A 15,323-nucleotide genomic window follows, 5' to 3' on the forward strand; every position below is an offset into this window, starting at 1 on the left:
TATATATAGAGTATAATTCTTAAAGTTTTAGACCTTTTCTCATTAGGAATTTTATTGTTCCAAAAAGTTTTTAAAAGGTCTTATTTTTAATCACTTAAAATTATTCTAAAAAGTTGTTTTTTAATAATTTCTCACTCTAATTTGGATCTGAAATAGAATGAATACCAGTTTTGAATTTTCAGTGCCATTCCACATTTGGTTTCACATTTAGTGAATTTAGTCATAATATTCCCAAACCTAGTAGGATACAGTTTCTATGGTTATCAGACCCTTTGTAGAGTGACAAAGATTGGAATTCTGATTCTCTTGAGTCAAATTTTGGCCTTTGACTCTGTCCCCTTTTCACACTCCTTGCTAAGCTTAGGCTGTTGCTATGCTTGAGGGCTTGTCAGCTAGAAGGTTCCTATGGTAACAGGAATGGAAATTTCAAAGAAGAAAGAGAGTGAGAGCACAAAGGCTTGGTTGATTTGAATTTGAACAAAGAATAGAAGGTTCCATGTCTTACACCTTTGTTGAAGAAAGCAGAAATTTAATTTTAGAAAGTTACTTTTCCGTTTGTAAACTTTGTATACCCTGGTCTTAATTTAGTGAATAAAAGTATTACTGCTTAGGGAAGTACTCAGTAAGAATCTTTTAAAAATTTAATCAGCTAAAGTTCCTTTTTTCTCCTTTATAGAGCTTTGATAGTATTCCTTATCTTAACATATTCTCAACTCTGCAGTATTCAGCCTAGCTCATTTAATTTTGATTTTGCTGAGGTTAAAAATTGTTAGGGTTAAAATCAAGGCAGTTTGCTTATTTGAAAAATATTAATTTTTTTGTTTTTATGTAACAGCTTTATTGAGGTATAATTTGTATACAATAAATTGCACCCATTTAAAGTGTTCAATTTGATGAGTTTTGACAGATGTATACATCCATGAAACCATCACCTCTATCAAGATATAAAACATTTCCATCACCTCAAAAGCTTCCTTGTGTCCCTTTGTATTCCACCGCCCTGAGTTGGCTCCCTGTTCCAAGCAACCACTGATCTGCTTTCTGTCATTATGGATTAGTTTTCATTTTCTGAGTTTTATATAAATGTAATTAATATAGTATCTACTTTTTTATGTCTGGTTTCTTTCACCCAGCATAGTAATTTAGAGATTCATGCGTGTTTTGTTTTGCTTTTTAAAAACACCATTCCAATTGACAATTGACTTTCTCACTTGGGAGTTGAGAGTGGGAAATCAGCAGGGTTCCTCATGCCCATCAAATAGGCCTTCTGCAGCTTTATTAATTTGCAACTGTTTCCTAATCTCCTTTTAAAATGTCATTTACTGGGCTCTGTACTCTATTTTTAAACTTAATTTAATCTTTAAAAATATTTTTAAAATTTTGGCTGCATTGGGTCTTTGTTGCTGCATGCGGGCTTCCTCTAGTTGCGGTGAGCGGGGGCTACTCTTCGTTGTGGTGCACGAGCTTCTCATTGCGGTGGCTTCTCTTTGTTGCAGAGCACGGGCTCTAGGCGCGTGGGCTTCAGGAGTTGTGGCACTGAGCCTCCGTAGTTGTGGCTTGCGGGCTCTAGAGCACAGGCTCAGTGGCACACGGGCTTAGTTGCTCCGCGGCATGTGGGATCTTCCCGGACCAGGGCTCGAACCCGTGTCCCCTGCATTGGCAGACGGATTCTTAACCACTGCACCACCAACTAAGTCCCTATTCTTATTTGTATGTATTAAGACCATTTTACAGAGGAGAAACCTGAAATTTGCAGAGGTTACATAGAACAAATTGGTTAAGCTCAAGGGCTCTGGATAAGAATGCAGAGGTTTAACTCTTGGGACTGTCTTTGTAGTTATGTGATCTTGGGCAAGCTACTTAACTTTCTGTGTCTCATTGTTTTTCACATGTATTATAAAATGGGATGACTAATGATAGTACCTACCTTATGGGATTGTTGAGAAGATTAAATAAGATGTGTGAGGCACTTACAACACTGCCTGGCCTGTAGTAAGTGTCAGTAAATGCTAGCTGAGATACAGCACAAGGTACTTATAGATAACAAGTGGCAGAAGCATAAACTTATAGCTTTAGACTCAGTGCAAGCAGCACAAAATAGTCAAGTCAATTTTATAATTCATGATGGGGCTCACAAATGGAGGTTTTACTAACATAGTACCATCACGATATTGGATTAGTTGGTATTGTATGCATTGCTAAGGACCAGGCAGGTTTGAGACTTACTTAAGGCATACATATGCATATATGTATGATGTATGTACATACATCAAAATAGTGCAGAGAGATTCTTTGTACTGTACCTAGTTTTCCCCCAGTCTTCCTATCGTATATAACTATTATACAGTATCAAAACCTGGAAGTTAACATTGGTACAATCTATAGCCCTTATCATATTTCACCAGTTTTTACATGTAGTCATTTTTGTGTCTGTGAATGCACATGTACATGTGTGTATATTGTCTTTGCAGTTTTATCACACATATAAATTCGTGTAGCCATCACTTTGGTTAAGATACAGAACTGTTTTAGCGCCACCGAGGAACTCCCTTGTGCTTCCTTTCTCCCTCCCCCCTTTCCTATTTCCAAGTAACCACTAGTTCTCTAGCCCTATAATTTTGTCAGTTCAAGAATTTATATAAATAGATCATACAGTATATATAATCTTTTGAGATTGGCTTTTTTTCATTTAGCATAATACCCTTGAGATCCATCCAAGTTGTTGCATGTATCAGTAGTCATTGTTTTTAATTGCTTAGTAGTATTCCATTATATAGATGTTCTGCAATTTGTTTAATCATCCATTGACGGATACTGAGTTGTTTCCAGCTCTTTGCTATTACAAATAAAGCTGCTATGAACATTCCTGTACAGGTTTTTGTGCAGACATAAGTTTTCCTTTTGGGGGGATAAATGCCCAGGAGTGTGATTGCTGGACCTTATGATAAGCATATGTTTGGATTTTTAAGAAACTGCTCAGCTATTTTCCATAGCGGGTGTACCATTGTACATTCCCACTAGCAGTGTATGAGAGATCTACTTTCTCAGCATTCTTACCACCATTTGCTATTTTCACTATTTTTTATTCAGCTTTTATAATATGATGTGGTATCTCATGTGGTTTTAATTTGTATTTCCCTCATGGCTAATGATATTGAACATCTTTTCATGTGCCATTCATATATTCTCTTTGATAAAATGTTCATGTCTTTAGTTCATTTTTCAATTGATTTATTTTTTACTTTTGAGTTTTGAGAGTTCTTTATAAATTCTAGATACAAATCCTTTGTTTGATATATCGTTTGTAAATAGTTTATCCTGGTCTATAGCCTGCCTTGTCATCCTTTCAACAAGGTCTTTAGGAAAGCAGAAGTCTTAAATTTTAATGAAGTCCTATTTACTAATTTCTTTTCCCTCTTATGGACTGTGCTTTTGGTGTCATTTCTAAGAACTCTTCAGCCTGGGTCTGGAAGATTCTCTCTCTCTTTTAAGCTTTATGTCTTAGTTTAAATCCATGATCAATTTTGAGTTAATTTGTGTAAAGTAAGTTTCATTTTTTTGGCTGTGAATATCCACTAGCTTTAGCACTATTTGTTGAACAGACTATCTATCCTTCCACGATTGAATTGCTTTTGCTTCTTTGTGAAAAATGAGTTGGTTATTCTTGTGTGGATTTATATCTGTGTTCTCTATTCTGTCCTGTTTTATCTTTGTGTCTATTTTACCACCAATACCACAGTGTCTTGATTACTGTTAGCTATATAGTAAGTCTTAAAATTGGAGAGCATGATTTTTCCCACTTTCTTTTTCAAAATTGTTTCAGTTATTCTACTTCTTTTGTTTTTTTAATATAAATTTTAGAATAAGCTTGTCTTTAGCTACTAAAAGCATGCTGGCTTTTGACAGAAATTTCATTAAGTCTAGGGATCATTTGGGGGAAGATTGACACCCTTACATGTTGAATCTCCAGTCCATGAACAGTGTTGTTATGGATTGACTTGAGTCCCCCTAATAAGCCCTAATCCCCAGTACCTCAGAATGTGACCTTGTTTGGAAATAGGGTCTGGAGTAGTGGAGTACTGAGGTACTTCTATTCCAGTATGACCGGTGTCCTTATAAAAGGGAATTTTGGGCACAGGCACACATAGAGGGAAGATATGTAAAGAGGCACAGGGGGAATGCTGTGTGAAGATCGGATTTATGCTGCCACAAGCCAAGGAACTACTAGAAGCTAGGAGAGATACCTGGAACAGATCCTTCCCTAGCACCTTTAGAGGGAGTATGGCTCTCCCAACACCTTGATCTCAGACTTTTAGCTTCCAGAAATGTGAGACAATGAATTTCTGTTGTTTAAGCCACACAGTTTGTGGGACTTTGTTGCAGCAGCCCTAGCAAACCAGTATAACTGTATATCTGTCCATTTATTTGTATCTTCCTTGATTTCATCAGCATTTTATAGTTTTCTTCATACAAGCCCTATACAGGTCTTGTTGGACATATACCCAGGTGTTTCTTTTTTTAAAAATAAATGTGATTATAAATATATTGTTTTAACTTAGTTTCTACATGCTCATTATATATAAAAATGCAATTGTATATAGAAATACAATTCTTACGTATGTTTTTCTTGTATTCTGCAACCTTGTTGAACTTATTAGTTCTAGGACGAATACATTTTTTCTTCTTTTTTTTTTTTTTACTAATTTAAAAGTGTTTTTTGAGATTCCTTGGGATGTTCTATGTAGACAGTAATGTCATCTGCAAATAGGGACAGTTTTCTTTTTCCAATCTCTACACTTTTTATTTCCTTTTCTTGTTTTATTGTGCTGATAGGACTTCCAGTACTATGCTGAGTAAGAGTGGTGAGAGCAGGCATTCTTCCCTTGTTTCCAATCTTAAAGATAGGAATCCAATGTTTCACCACAAAGTATGATGTTAACTGTAGGGTTTTTGTATATGTACTTTATCAAGTTGAGGCAGTTACTTTCTGTATGTACTTTGCTGGAAACTTGAAAATCATGAATGCTTTTTCTGCATCATTTGGTATGATCATGTGATTTTTTTCTTTGTTATTAGCCTGTTGATTTGGTGGATTACATTGATTGATTTTTGAATATGGAACCAGCTTTGGATTTCTGGAACAAACCCTACTAGGTTGTGCTATATAATGCTTTTAATATATTTTTGGACTTGATTTGCTACTATTTTGTTAAGCATTTTTGCATTTTGTTCACTGGGGGTATTGGTCTGTAGTTTTCTTCCTTTGTATTATCTTTGGCTTTAATATTAAGTAATCCTGACTTCATACAATTTGTTGGGATTAGTTCTCTGCTGTTTTCTGGAAGAGATTGTGTAGAATTGGTATTCTTTTAAAATTGTTAGTTAGATTTTACCAGTGAAACCATCTGGCCTGGATATCTTTTTTAGGAGGTTTTAAACTACAGATTCAATTTCTTGAATGGTTAGAAGACTATTCAGATTATCAGTTTCATCTTGGGTGAGTTTTGGTAGTCTGGCTTCTGAGGAATTGGTCCACTTCATCTAAATTGTCTAGTTTACGTGCATAGAGTTGTTTGTAATATTCCTTATTTTATTTTTAATGTTGGCAGTCTCTAGTGATATCCTCTTTCATTCTTGATATTGGTAAGTTGTGTTCCTTTCTCTCATTCTTTTTTTAATCATTGTTACTAGAAGCCTATCAATTTTACTGATATTTTCAAAGAACCAGCTCTTGGGTTGAGTGATTTTTTTTTTTTCTCCTATTGCCCTTCTTTGTTTTCAGTGTCATTGATTTCTCTTCTTTATTATTTCCTTCCCTTTTCTTACTTTTGGTTTATTTTGCTCTTTTTGGTTATTATGAATAATGCTACTCTGATATGAACATTCATATACAAATTTTTGCTTGAACATGATTTTAAATTATTTTGGATAGATTCCTAGGAGTGGAATTGCTGGATCATGTGGTAATTTTATGTTTAACTTCTTGAGGAATCGCCAAACTGTTTTCTCTAGTGGTTGCGTTATTTTACATTCCCATCAGCAAATGTATGGGGGTTCTGATTTCTTACCAACACTTGGTATTTTCTGTTTTTTAGATAGGGTTGTGGGTGTGATGTTGTATCTCATTGTGGTTTTGATTTGCATTTCCTAATGACTAATGACATTGATCATCTTTTCATGTGCTTATTTGATCATTGCATGACTCCTTTGGAGAAATGTTTGTTTAATGTTTTTGCCCATCTAAAAAATTGAGTTGTTTTTTGTTGAGTTACAGGAATTCTTTATGTATTCTGGACACTAGACCCTTATCAGATATATGATTTGCAAATATTTTTCACTGTGTGGATTGTCTTGTTCACCCTCCTTCTGATGGTGTCCTTTAATACACAAGAGCTTTTAATTTTGATGAAGTCCAATTTATTTTTTCTTTTGTGCTTGTGTTTTTGGTGTTTAAGAAACCATTGACAAATCCAAGGTCATGAAGATTTACCCTTATGCTTTCTTCTACAGGTTTCATAGATTTTGCTCTTACATTTAGGCCTTTGATCCATTTTGAGTTAACTTGGATGTGACGTGAGGCAGTCAGCCAGTTTTATTCTTATGCATGTGAATACTCAGTTGTCTCAGCACCATTTGTTGAAGAGACTATTTTCCCCCCATTGAGTGGTCTTGGTACCTTTGTGAAAATTAATTGGCACACGTGTGAAGGTTTATTTCTGGATTCCCAGTTGTATTCCATTGGTCTGTATGTCTAGCATTATGCTAGTACCATACTGTTTTGGTTACTATATCATTGTAATAAGTTTTAAAATGGGAATGTTTTGTTCTTTATTTTCAAGGTTGTTTTGGCCGTTTGGAGTTTCTTGCATTCCATATGAATTTCAGGATCAGCTTCTCCATTTCGGCAAAAAGAGGCCATTGGGAGTTTTGAAGGGATTACATTGAATCCGTAGATCAGTTTATGGAGTATTGCCATTTTAACAACATTAAGTCTTCCAATCCATGAATATGGGAAGTTCTTATGTTTAGTAGGTCTTCTTTGATTTCTTTCAACAGTATTTTGTAGTTTTCTGTTTTGCATCACATTGGTTAAATTTATTCCTAAGTATTTATTCTTTTTAATGCTTTTATAAATGGAATTATTTTTTAATTTCCTCTTCTTTTGGCTTTTTTTGAAGTTTATTTTTAATATATTTACTACAGTTGTATTTCTGTCAACTGTAGAAATACAGTTGATTTTTTTTTCTATATTGACTTTGTATCCAGTGACTCTAAATTTATTTATTTGATGGTTTATAGATTACTTTAGATTTTCTTTGTAACAACCATGTTTTATTAGTCTGGTTCAATTAGGAGACAGAACCACTCAGTGATTTAAACAAGGGAAGTGTAATATGAAGAATTAATAAACTATTAAAGAAGAATAATTATAAGATATAGAGGGAGCTCTACAGGGTTCTCTAGGGCTGAGGGACAATCTTAGAAGGGGCCCCCACCCCAAGGCTAAGACCTTAGTTGTACAGGATATACTTACAGCTCACTAGGTAGCAGAGAACATCACAGGGTTGCTTGGGCCAGAGCTGGTCCACAGTTACCAGGCAAGCAGGATGCAACCCTTCAGGGCATAGGCAAGTATTGGGTAAATAGAAAGAGTCAGGGCACTGCTGCAGGCAGGAGGCCTTGAGCCTACAGTGTCTTATTTTGGGAGGGCTACAGGAAGGTGTTTACTAGGCTGGGCTGGGACTGTGAGGTTGCTGAAGGATCATTCTAGGCACATGGGCATAGATTTCCTCACATTTACACTGCTGACTATGCAGCAGCCCCAACCAACAAGAGAAGCCCCCTTCATCCTGCAGTATTTCTCCAACACTCTATTGAGAAAGTTTAAAATCATGCTCAGTGTAAAGAAGAAATGATGAAAGGAATCCCATCCATTATCACAGAGCATGTGTTGAAGGGTGAGTTTGGAACTGAGAGATACAAATTTGGTAACTGGAGCACATGTCATCTGTGAATAATGACAGTTTCTTTCCAGTTCATATACCTTTTATTTCTTCTTTCTTTCCCTGACAAAGCAAGCGACTTTATTAGGAATGGGCTCCCGGGTGGAGAACAGCAGGGTAAGGGAACCCAGGAAAACTGCTCTCTGTATTTCTTTCCTTCTAATCCTTTACCTTTTATTTCTTCTTGATGCCCTAGTGAGGACTTCCAATACGGTGTTTAATAGGGTGGTGATAACAGGTACTTTTGCCTCATCTTTGATCTCAGGGGACGCTTTCAGTCATTTACTACAAAGTATGAGGTTTGCTGTGGTTTGATGTATATGCTTTCTATAGGATTGAGGAAATTCCCTTCTTAGTCTGTTAAGAGTTTTCATAATAAATGGGTGTTGGATTTCATCAAATGCTTTTATTGCCTCTGTTGAATAGATTGTGTGATTTCCTGCCCTTTTTCTGTGAATGCTATTAATTGCATTAACTGATTTTTCAAATGTTAACCAGCATTGTATCCTTGGAACAAAACTTTATTTGGTGTGATATATTATTCTTTTTTATATTGTTCTGGATTAATTTACTAATTTGGGATATGATTTTTACATCTATGGTCATGAAATGTGATTTTCCTTTCTTATATAGTCCCTGTTGGGTTTTGTTATAAAAATTATGCTGGTTGGGCTTCCCTGGTGGCGCAGTGGTTGAGAGTCTGCCTGCCGATGCAGGGGACGCAGGTTCATGTCCCGGTCCAGGAAGATCCCACATGCCGCGGAGCGGCTGGGCCCATGAGCCATGGCCGCTGAGCCTGTGTGTCCCGAGCCTGTGCTCCTCAATGGGAGACGCCACAACAGTGAGAAGCCCGCGTACCACAAAAAAAGAAAAAATTATGCTGGTTTTGTGAGGTGTGAGGTGAGTTGAGAAAGTTTCCTTTTTTGGGGAAGAGTTTGTATATGATTGCTGTAACTTCTTCCTTAAACGTTTGATAAATTTTTTCTAGTGAAACCATCTTGGCTTGGAGTTTTTTGGGGGGGATAGTTTCTAATGGTGGCTTAAATTTCTTCATAAATGTTGATAGAAAACTAGATTTTATATTTCTACTTTTATGATTTTTGGTAAATTGTGATCTTTTTCCAAGGAATTAGTTCATTTCATCCTAACATGTCGAATTTATTATTTATAGTATCCTCATTATATTTCTAGTAATTTTCTGTCCTCCATTCCTGATATTGGTAATTTGTGGGTTTTTTCCTCTTTTACTTGCTATTGCCTTTTTTCTACTTTTTCTAGGTTTGATTGGCCATTCTTTTTCCAGCTTCTTGAGATGGAGCTTACCATTGATTGTTTTTCAGGCTTTCTTATTTTCTGACATATGCATATCAGGTTATAAATTTCCTCTGAATATAGCTTTTGCTGACTTTTTTTTTTTTTTTTTTTTTGGCGGTACGCGGGCCTCTCACTGCTGTGGCCCCTCCCGTTGTGGAGCACAGGCTCCGGACGCGCAGGCTCAGGGGGCATGGCTCACAGGACCAGCCGCTCTGCGGCACGTGGGATCCTCCCGGACCGGGGCACGAACCCGCGTCCCCCGCATCAGCAGGCGGACTCTCAAGCACTGCGCCACCAGGGAAGCCCCTGACATTTTATTTATTGTCTTTACTACTTAATTCTATATGTAGATTATACATATATATATAAACATTAAAATGTAATACATATGATATATAATTATATACAATTTAAATTTCAGTTATGATTTCCTTTGTTGATTATGGGTTATTTAGAAGTTATTTTGTCTGATTTCCAAACAGCCAAACAGTTGGGTATTTTCTAGGGTTCTTTTTGTAATTGATATCTACCTTAATTCCATTTTAGTCATAGAACAGTCTGAATGGTTTTAGTACTAAGAAGTTTTTTGTGGCTTATTTTAGGACTTACAACATGGCCAGTTTGGGTAAAGATTCCATGTGTATGTTAAATAGGTTCCACTCATTGTTGGGTGCCATGATTATAAATATGTTGCTTAGGTCAGGTTTGTAATTGACTTGTTTAGATTTTCTGTATTCTCATAGAATTTTTTTCTCACTCTTCTTATTGAGAGAAGTGTATCAAACTCACTCTGATTGTGGATTTGTGTATGTCCCATTTTACTTCTGTTTTTTATTAAAATAATTTAAAGCTGTGTTAAGTGGTACATATATGTTTAGATTTACTTTTTAGTCATGGTGAATTGATTCTTTTATTTTGTCTTTAAGAAATGACCTTCTTTATCTCTGGGAACACTCGTTGTCATAAAGTGTAGGCTTTTTTTTGTTGGTTCTTTCATTGTTTATTGTTTGCCGTCTTTTTAGTTTTAACCTATCTCTGTCCTTATATTGAAAAAAGTGTCTTTGTAAACGGCATAGGGTTTTTTGTTTGTTTGTTTGTTTGTTTGTTTTTGTGGTACGCGGGCCTCTCTCTGTTGTGGCCTCTCCCGTTGCGGAGCACAGGCTCCGGACGCGCAGGCTCAGCGGCCATGGCTCACGGGCCCAGCCGCTCCGTGGCATGTGGGATCTTCCCAGACCAGGGCACGAGCCCGTGTCCCCTGCATCGGCAGGTGGACTCTCAACCACTGCGCTGCCAGGGAAGCCCTTGTTTTGTTTTTATTTGTACCTAGTCCAACAACTTTACTCTTTTACATAGTCTTTAGGTCATTTATATATAATGCAATTAGTGATGTACTTGGGTTAATATATACTCTTATTACTTGATTTCAATTTTTCCAAACTGTTTTGTATTCTTTTTTCTCTCCTGTCTTGACTGCTTTTGTATTATTCTATTTCTCTCTTTATTACCTTGTTAGTTGTGCATTCTTTTATTGCTTACCCTAGAAATTATATGTACCCTTGATGTAATATTCTAGTAAAAATAATAACTTTGATCACTCTCCCATTAGTGTTCCTCTGACCCCCATCTTTATCATTTTATTATTACACATATTAATTTACATGTATTTTGTATGTATTTTAAGACATTATTGTTTGTTTTTTAAACTTTTCATATTTTTGTTTCTGCATAGGGTTTTCAAAAAATTTATTTTATTTATTTATTTTTGGCTGTGTTGGGTCTTCGTTGCTGCATGCAGGCTTTTTCTAGTTGCAGTGAGCAGGGACCATTCTTCGTTGCACGGGCTTCTCATTGCAGTGCGCGGGATTCTCATTGCAGTGGCTTCTTTTGTTGCAGAGCATGGGCTCTAGGCTCACAGGCTTCAGTAGTTGTGGCTTGCAGACTCTAGAGCGCAGGCTCAGCAGTTGTGGCACATGGGCTTAGTTGCTCTGCGGCATGTGGGGTCTTCCTGGACCAGGGCTCGAACCCATGTCCCCTACATTGGCAGGCAGATTCTTAACCACTGTGCCACCAGGGAAGCCCCCTGTTTTTTTTTTGTTTTTTTTTTTGCGGTACGCGGGCCTCTCACTGTTGTGGCCTCTCCCGCTGTGGAGCACAGGCTCCGGACGTGCAGGCTCAGCGGCCATGGCTCACGGGCCCAGCCGCTCCACGGCATGTGGGATCCTCCCAGACCGGGGCACAAACCTGCGTCCCCCTCATCGGCAGGCGGACACTCAACCACTGCGCCACCAGGGAAGCCCACCCCCATTATTTTTTGTTTAGACAGAGAATATTTATATTTTCCCACATATTCACCTCTTTTGTTGCTTTTAATTCCTTTTGAATTTTCATCTTTTTTTTTTTTTTTTTTTTTTTTCTTTTTGCGGTATGCGGGCCTCTCACTCTTGTGGCCTCTCCCGTTGCGGAGCACAGGCTCCGGATGCGCAGGCCCAGCGGCCATGGCTCACGGGCCCAGCCGCTCCGCGGCATATGGGATCCTCCCAGACCGGGGCACGAACCCGTATCCCCTGCATCGGCAGGCGGACTCTCAACCACTGCGCCACCAGGGAGGCCCCTGAATTTTCATCTTAGATTATTTTTCTTTTGTCTTCTAGTGCAGGTTTGCTAGTGACTAGTTTTCTCAGTTTTTTGTCTGTCTGAAAATGTCTTTACTTTGCCTTCACTTATAAAGGGTATTTTTGCTGGCCATAGAGTTATGGTGAGCAGTTGTTTTCTCTCAGCTCTTTAAGTAGTCATTCTGTTGTTTTATAGTATTCGAAAGTACAACAATAGTTGTTCTGTTGAAGGTAAGGTGTCTTTTTTTCCACTGGCTGCTTTTAAGACGTTTTTCTTTGGTTTTCAGCAATTTAAATGAGATATGCTTAGGTGTGTTTTTTTTATTATATTTATTCTTCTGGGGATTTGCAGAACTTTTTGAATCTGTGGGTTGTTGTCTTTAATCAGTTTTGACAAATCCTTGGCCATCGTCTTTTTATATATTGCCTCTGCTCATTCCCTCTTTCCTCTTTTGAGGTTCCAGTTATGCATATTTTAGATTTTTTTCATGTGTTTTACACGTCTGTTATGCTCTTTTCTGTATTTTTCAGTATTTTTTGATCTGTGTGCTTCTGTGTGGATATTTCCTATTGCCTTGTTTTCCGTTCTGCCAGTTCTATCTTCTGACATATCTAATAAGTTCTTAATTTCAGCATTTATGTATTTCACTTATAGAATTTCTCTTTGGTTCCTCTTATGATAGATTCCAATTTTCTGCAATTCTTCATCTTTTATTTTCTTGAACGTATTTCTTATATACAGTCTTGTCTACTAAGTCCAATAGCTGGGATTACCAAAACACTGTAATTTTTTATTTTGTTTTTCAGTCATATGGTCTTGTCTCTTGGAATGCCTAGTATTTTTTATTGAGTAGTAGACATTACAAAATATTGGTGAGGTTCTACATGATGTTATATTACTACTCCAGAGAAAGCTCACCCTTTCTTCTGCTTAGCAGATAAATGGGGGCTGATCACCTTAATTCAGTGAAGGACTGAGCTGAATTGAGGCTGGGTTTCATGTTTCATAGGTCTCAGCCTTCCGGTCATTTGCCCCTGCTACTGAAGTGTAGTCACTCAGGGGCTTCCAGCTGAGAGTGTGGTATGTTCATTTCCCATTTCCCCTGGCAAGACTTGAACCTCTAATTCATGTTTCCTCATACTGATAAAACTTCCAAAATCTCCACTCTGCTTTTCAGAGGCTTTCTTCTTAGCTTCCTAGCCTCCTTCCCTGTGTAGCTTCAGAATTTTCAAATATCTTGAAGGGAAAACTGGCTCTTTGTCAGGCCCAATTCTAGGTACTTCCCCTTTTCACCCATCTGTTACTTTCGTTTCCAATTTTGTCTGTAGTCTTTTTTTTTTTTAATTGGAGCATAGTTGATTAACAATGTTGTGTTAGTTTCAGGTGTATAGCAAAGTGATTCAGTTATACATACACATGTATGGTCTCTAGTCTTGCAAGACTACCAGAGCTCTGCTGGTTTCTTGGTTCTCTAGCACCAGCCTAGGCAAATCTTGATTCTCAGCCTCTTGCCTTATACCCAGATTCAACAGATACCTCCTTGGAAAAGTGGCTGCATTTATCAGGCCACCACTCCATGCTTCAGAGCTCTCTAGATTCTTGGTCTCTCTAGCTCTTTTCCTTCACTACTTCTCTAATAGCTTTCAATAGGTATTTTTGAAACTTTCTTTCCTGTATTTCGAAGTTGTTCTTGATGGAAACATTGATTTAACAGAAATTACCTCTTCATACTTGGAAGTGACAGTCACATATATTTTGTTGTTATGTATCAGTTATCACATCCATTATACTTAACTCCTTTGACACCAGTTTCTTTAAGAGACTTGGTTTCCTGACTGTGGTGTGTATGGAAGGACTCTGGAAAATGTTTTATATCGATGTAGAAATAAGTTGATTGAGTCTTAATGGAAAGGCCTGGTGGTGAGAACATCTGTTATCAGTTCACAATCAGTGACTCTGGAACTGTTATAGAAACAAGTGGAAAAAATATGTGGTAGTCAAAAGCCCAGATGCACATTTCTTGGGATAATTGATCTATTCCTATGGTTATAATGATGATTTTAGTATGGTTTTATGTTTGGGGCTACTGTTTTTTCTTTTTGTTTCCTTAATATCAGCTTAACATGGTGAGCTCTGTTTACATCATGTGATTTCAGAGTTGAAAGAACTCCGTTTTTTAAAATAAAATATTTTTAATGTAAAAAGAAAAAGAAAATGTAAGACCAAAGTGAGAGCTCTTCCCTACCTCCCACCCTCAAAATATGTACCACTGTGTATAACTACTTCTCTTCCTCCCCCACCCTTTCCTTTCACTTCTTGTCCTCTCTCTCCTATTGATACACGTAAATTGAAGAAAATATAGAAATTGAAACACATAAAAAGAAGAAAATTTAAATCTCTTGTAATCCCATCACCAAGCACTAATCACACTTCTGAGCGTTTGACACGTATCTTTTGTGGATTTTTCTATGTAAAATGGATCATATTGTTGTTAATGGTTCTCAGCCAGGCCTTTTCATTAATATCACCTGTAACAATTAAAATATGTATAGATTCTGGGATACACCTCATACTTAACCAAATCAGAATCTCCAGGGATAGGGCTAAGAGGGTTTTGTTGAAAAAAACAAAAACTCCCCTTTAGAAAATTTTAATTGCCTTCAGAAATCTTTTAAAACAGATTTAAAAAAAAAGAATATTGCCGTTATTATATGTAGAAAACTTTAACTTGTATGCAACTCTTTATCTAATGATTTGATTTTAACTTTCTCCTAGCCATTCCACCCTATGGTGAATTTGGATTGTTCTCGGGATTTCCGGCCATTTCTTTGTGCACTCTACGCTCCTATTTGTATGGAATATGGACGTGTCACACTTCCCTGCCGTAGGCTCTGTCAGCGGGCTTACAGTGAGTGTTCGAAGCTCATGGAGATGTTTGGTGTTCCTTGGCCTGAAGATATGGAATGCAGTAGGTGCGAAAATCATAGATTTTCATGGACCATTACTTATGTTGCAGTATATTTAAAATCATTTGTCTTCTAGTTCATCAGTTTTTAAGAACTTTTTTGAAGTGTGTATATTAGTCATAATTGTGAACAGCAGTTTCATGGCCTCAGAGCTGTTCACTTCCTTAGGAATTTGGAAGCACTAAATGAAAAAGGTGGGAAAAGAAAAACGTTCTATGAAGAAATTTTTTAAATAATCAAATTAAGAAAAACATAATCAAGATATTGATTGTTGATTTCTCTCCCTTACAGATTTTTTCTGGTTATAAAAGTAATACCAGTTATTAAAAAATTAGAAAATATAGAGAACATAATCATTTGTTACCTCATTATTAAATATGTTTAATGATTTTAATGGGACTCAAATATCTTTATGATTTAAATGTGT

General features: G+C 36.9%; 1 protein-coding gene across 2 annotated transcripts in view; it reads left to right on the top strand.

Annotated features, from left to right (window-relative positions):
- FZD3 (frizzled class receptor 3) overlaps nt 1-15,323 on the top strand; it is a 90,419-nt gene that overhangs the window by 12,559 nt on the left and 62,537 nt on the right. Inside the window, exon 3 of one of the 2 annotated variants that reach the window (XM_081237868.1) lies at nt 14,706-14,902. In XM_081237868.1, the coding sequence (XP_081093994.1) occupies nt 14,706-14,902 (197 nt within the window). Of the gene's footprint in view, nt 1-14,705; nt 14,903-15,323 lie in introns of those variants that run through there. The other variant, XM_081237869.1, reaches the window with a different exon arrangement.

Source organism: Mesoplodon bidens (genome assembly GCF_964165515.1).
Source record: "Mesoplodon bidens genome assembly, chromosome: 6".
NCBI classification, from domain to species: domain Eukaryota; kingdom Metazoa; phylum Chordata; class Mammalia; order Artiodactyla; family Ziphiidae; genus Mesoplodon; species Mesoplodon bidens.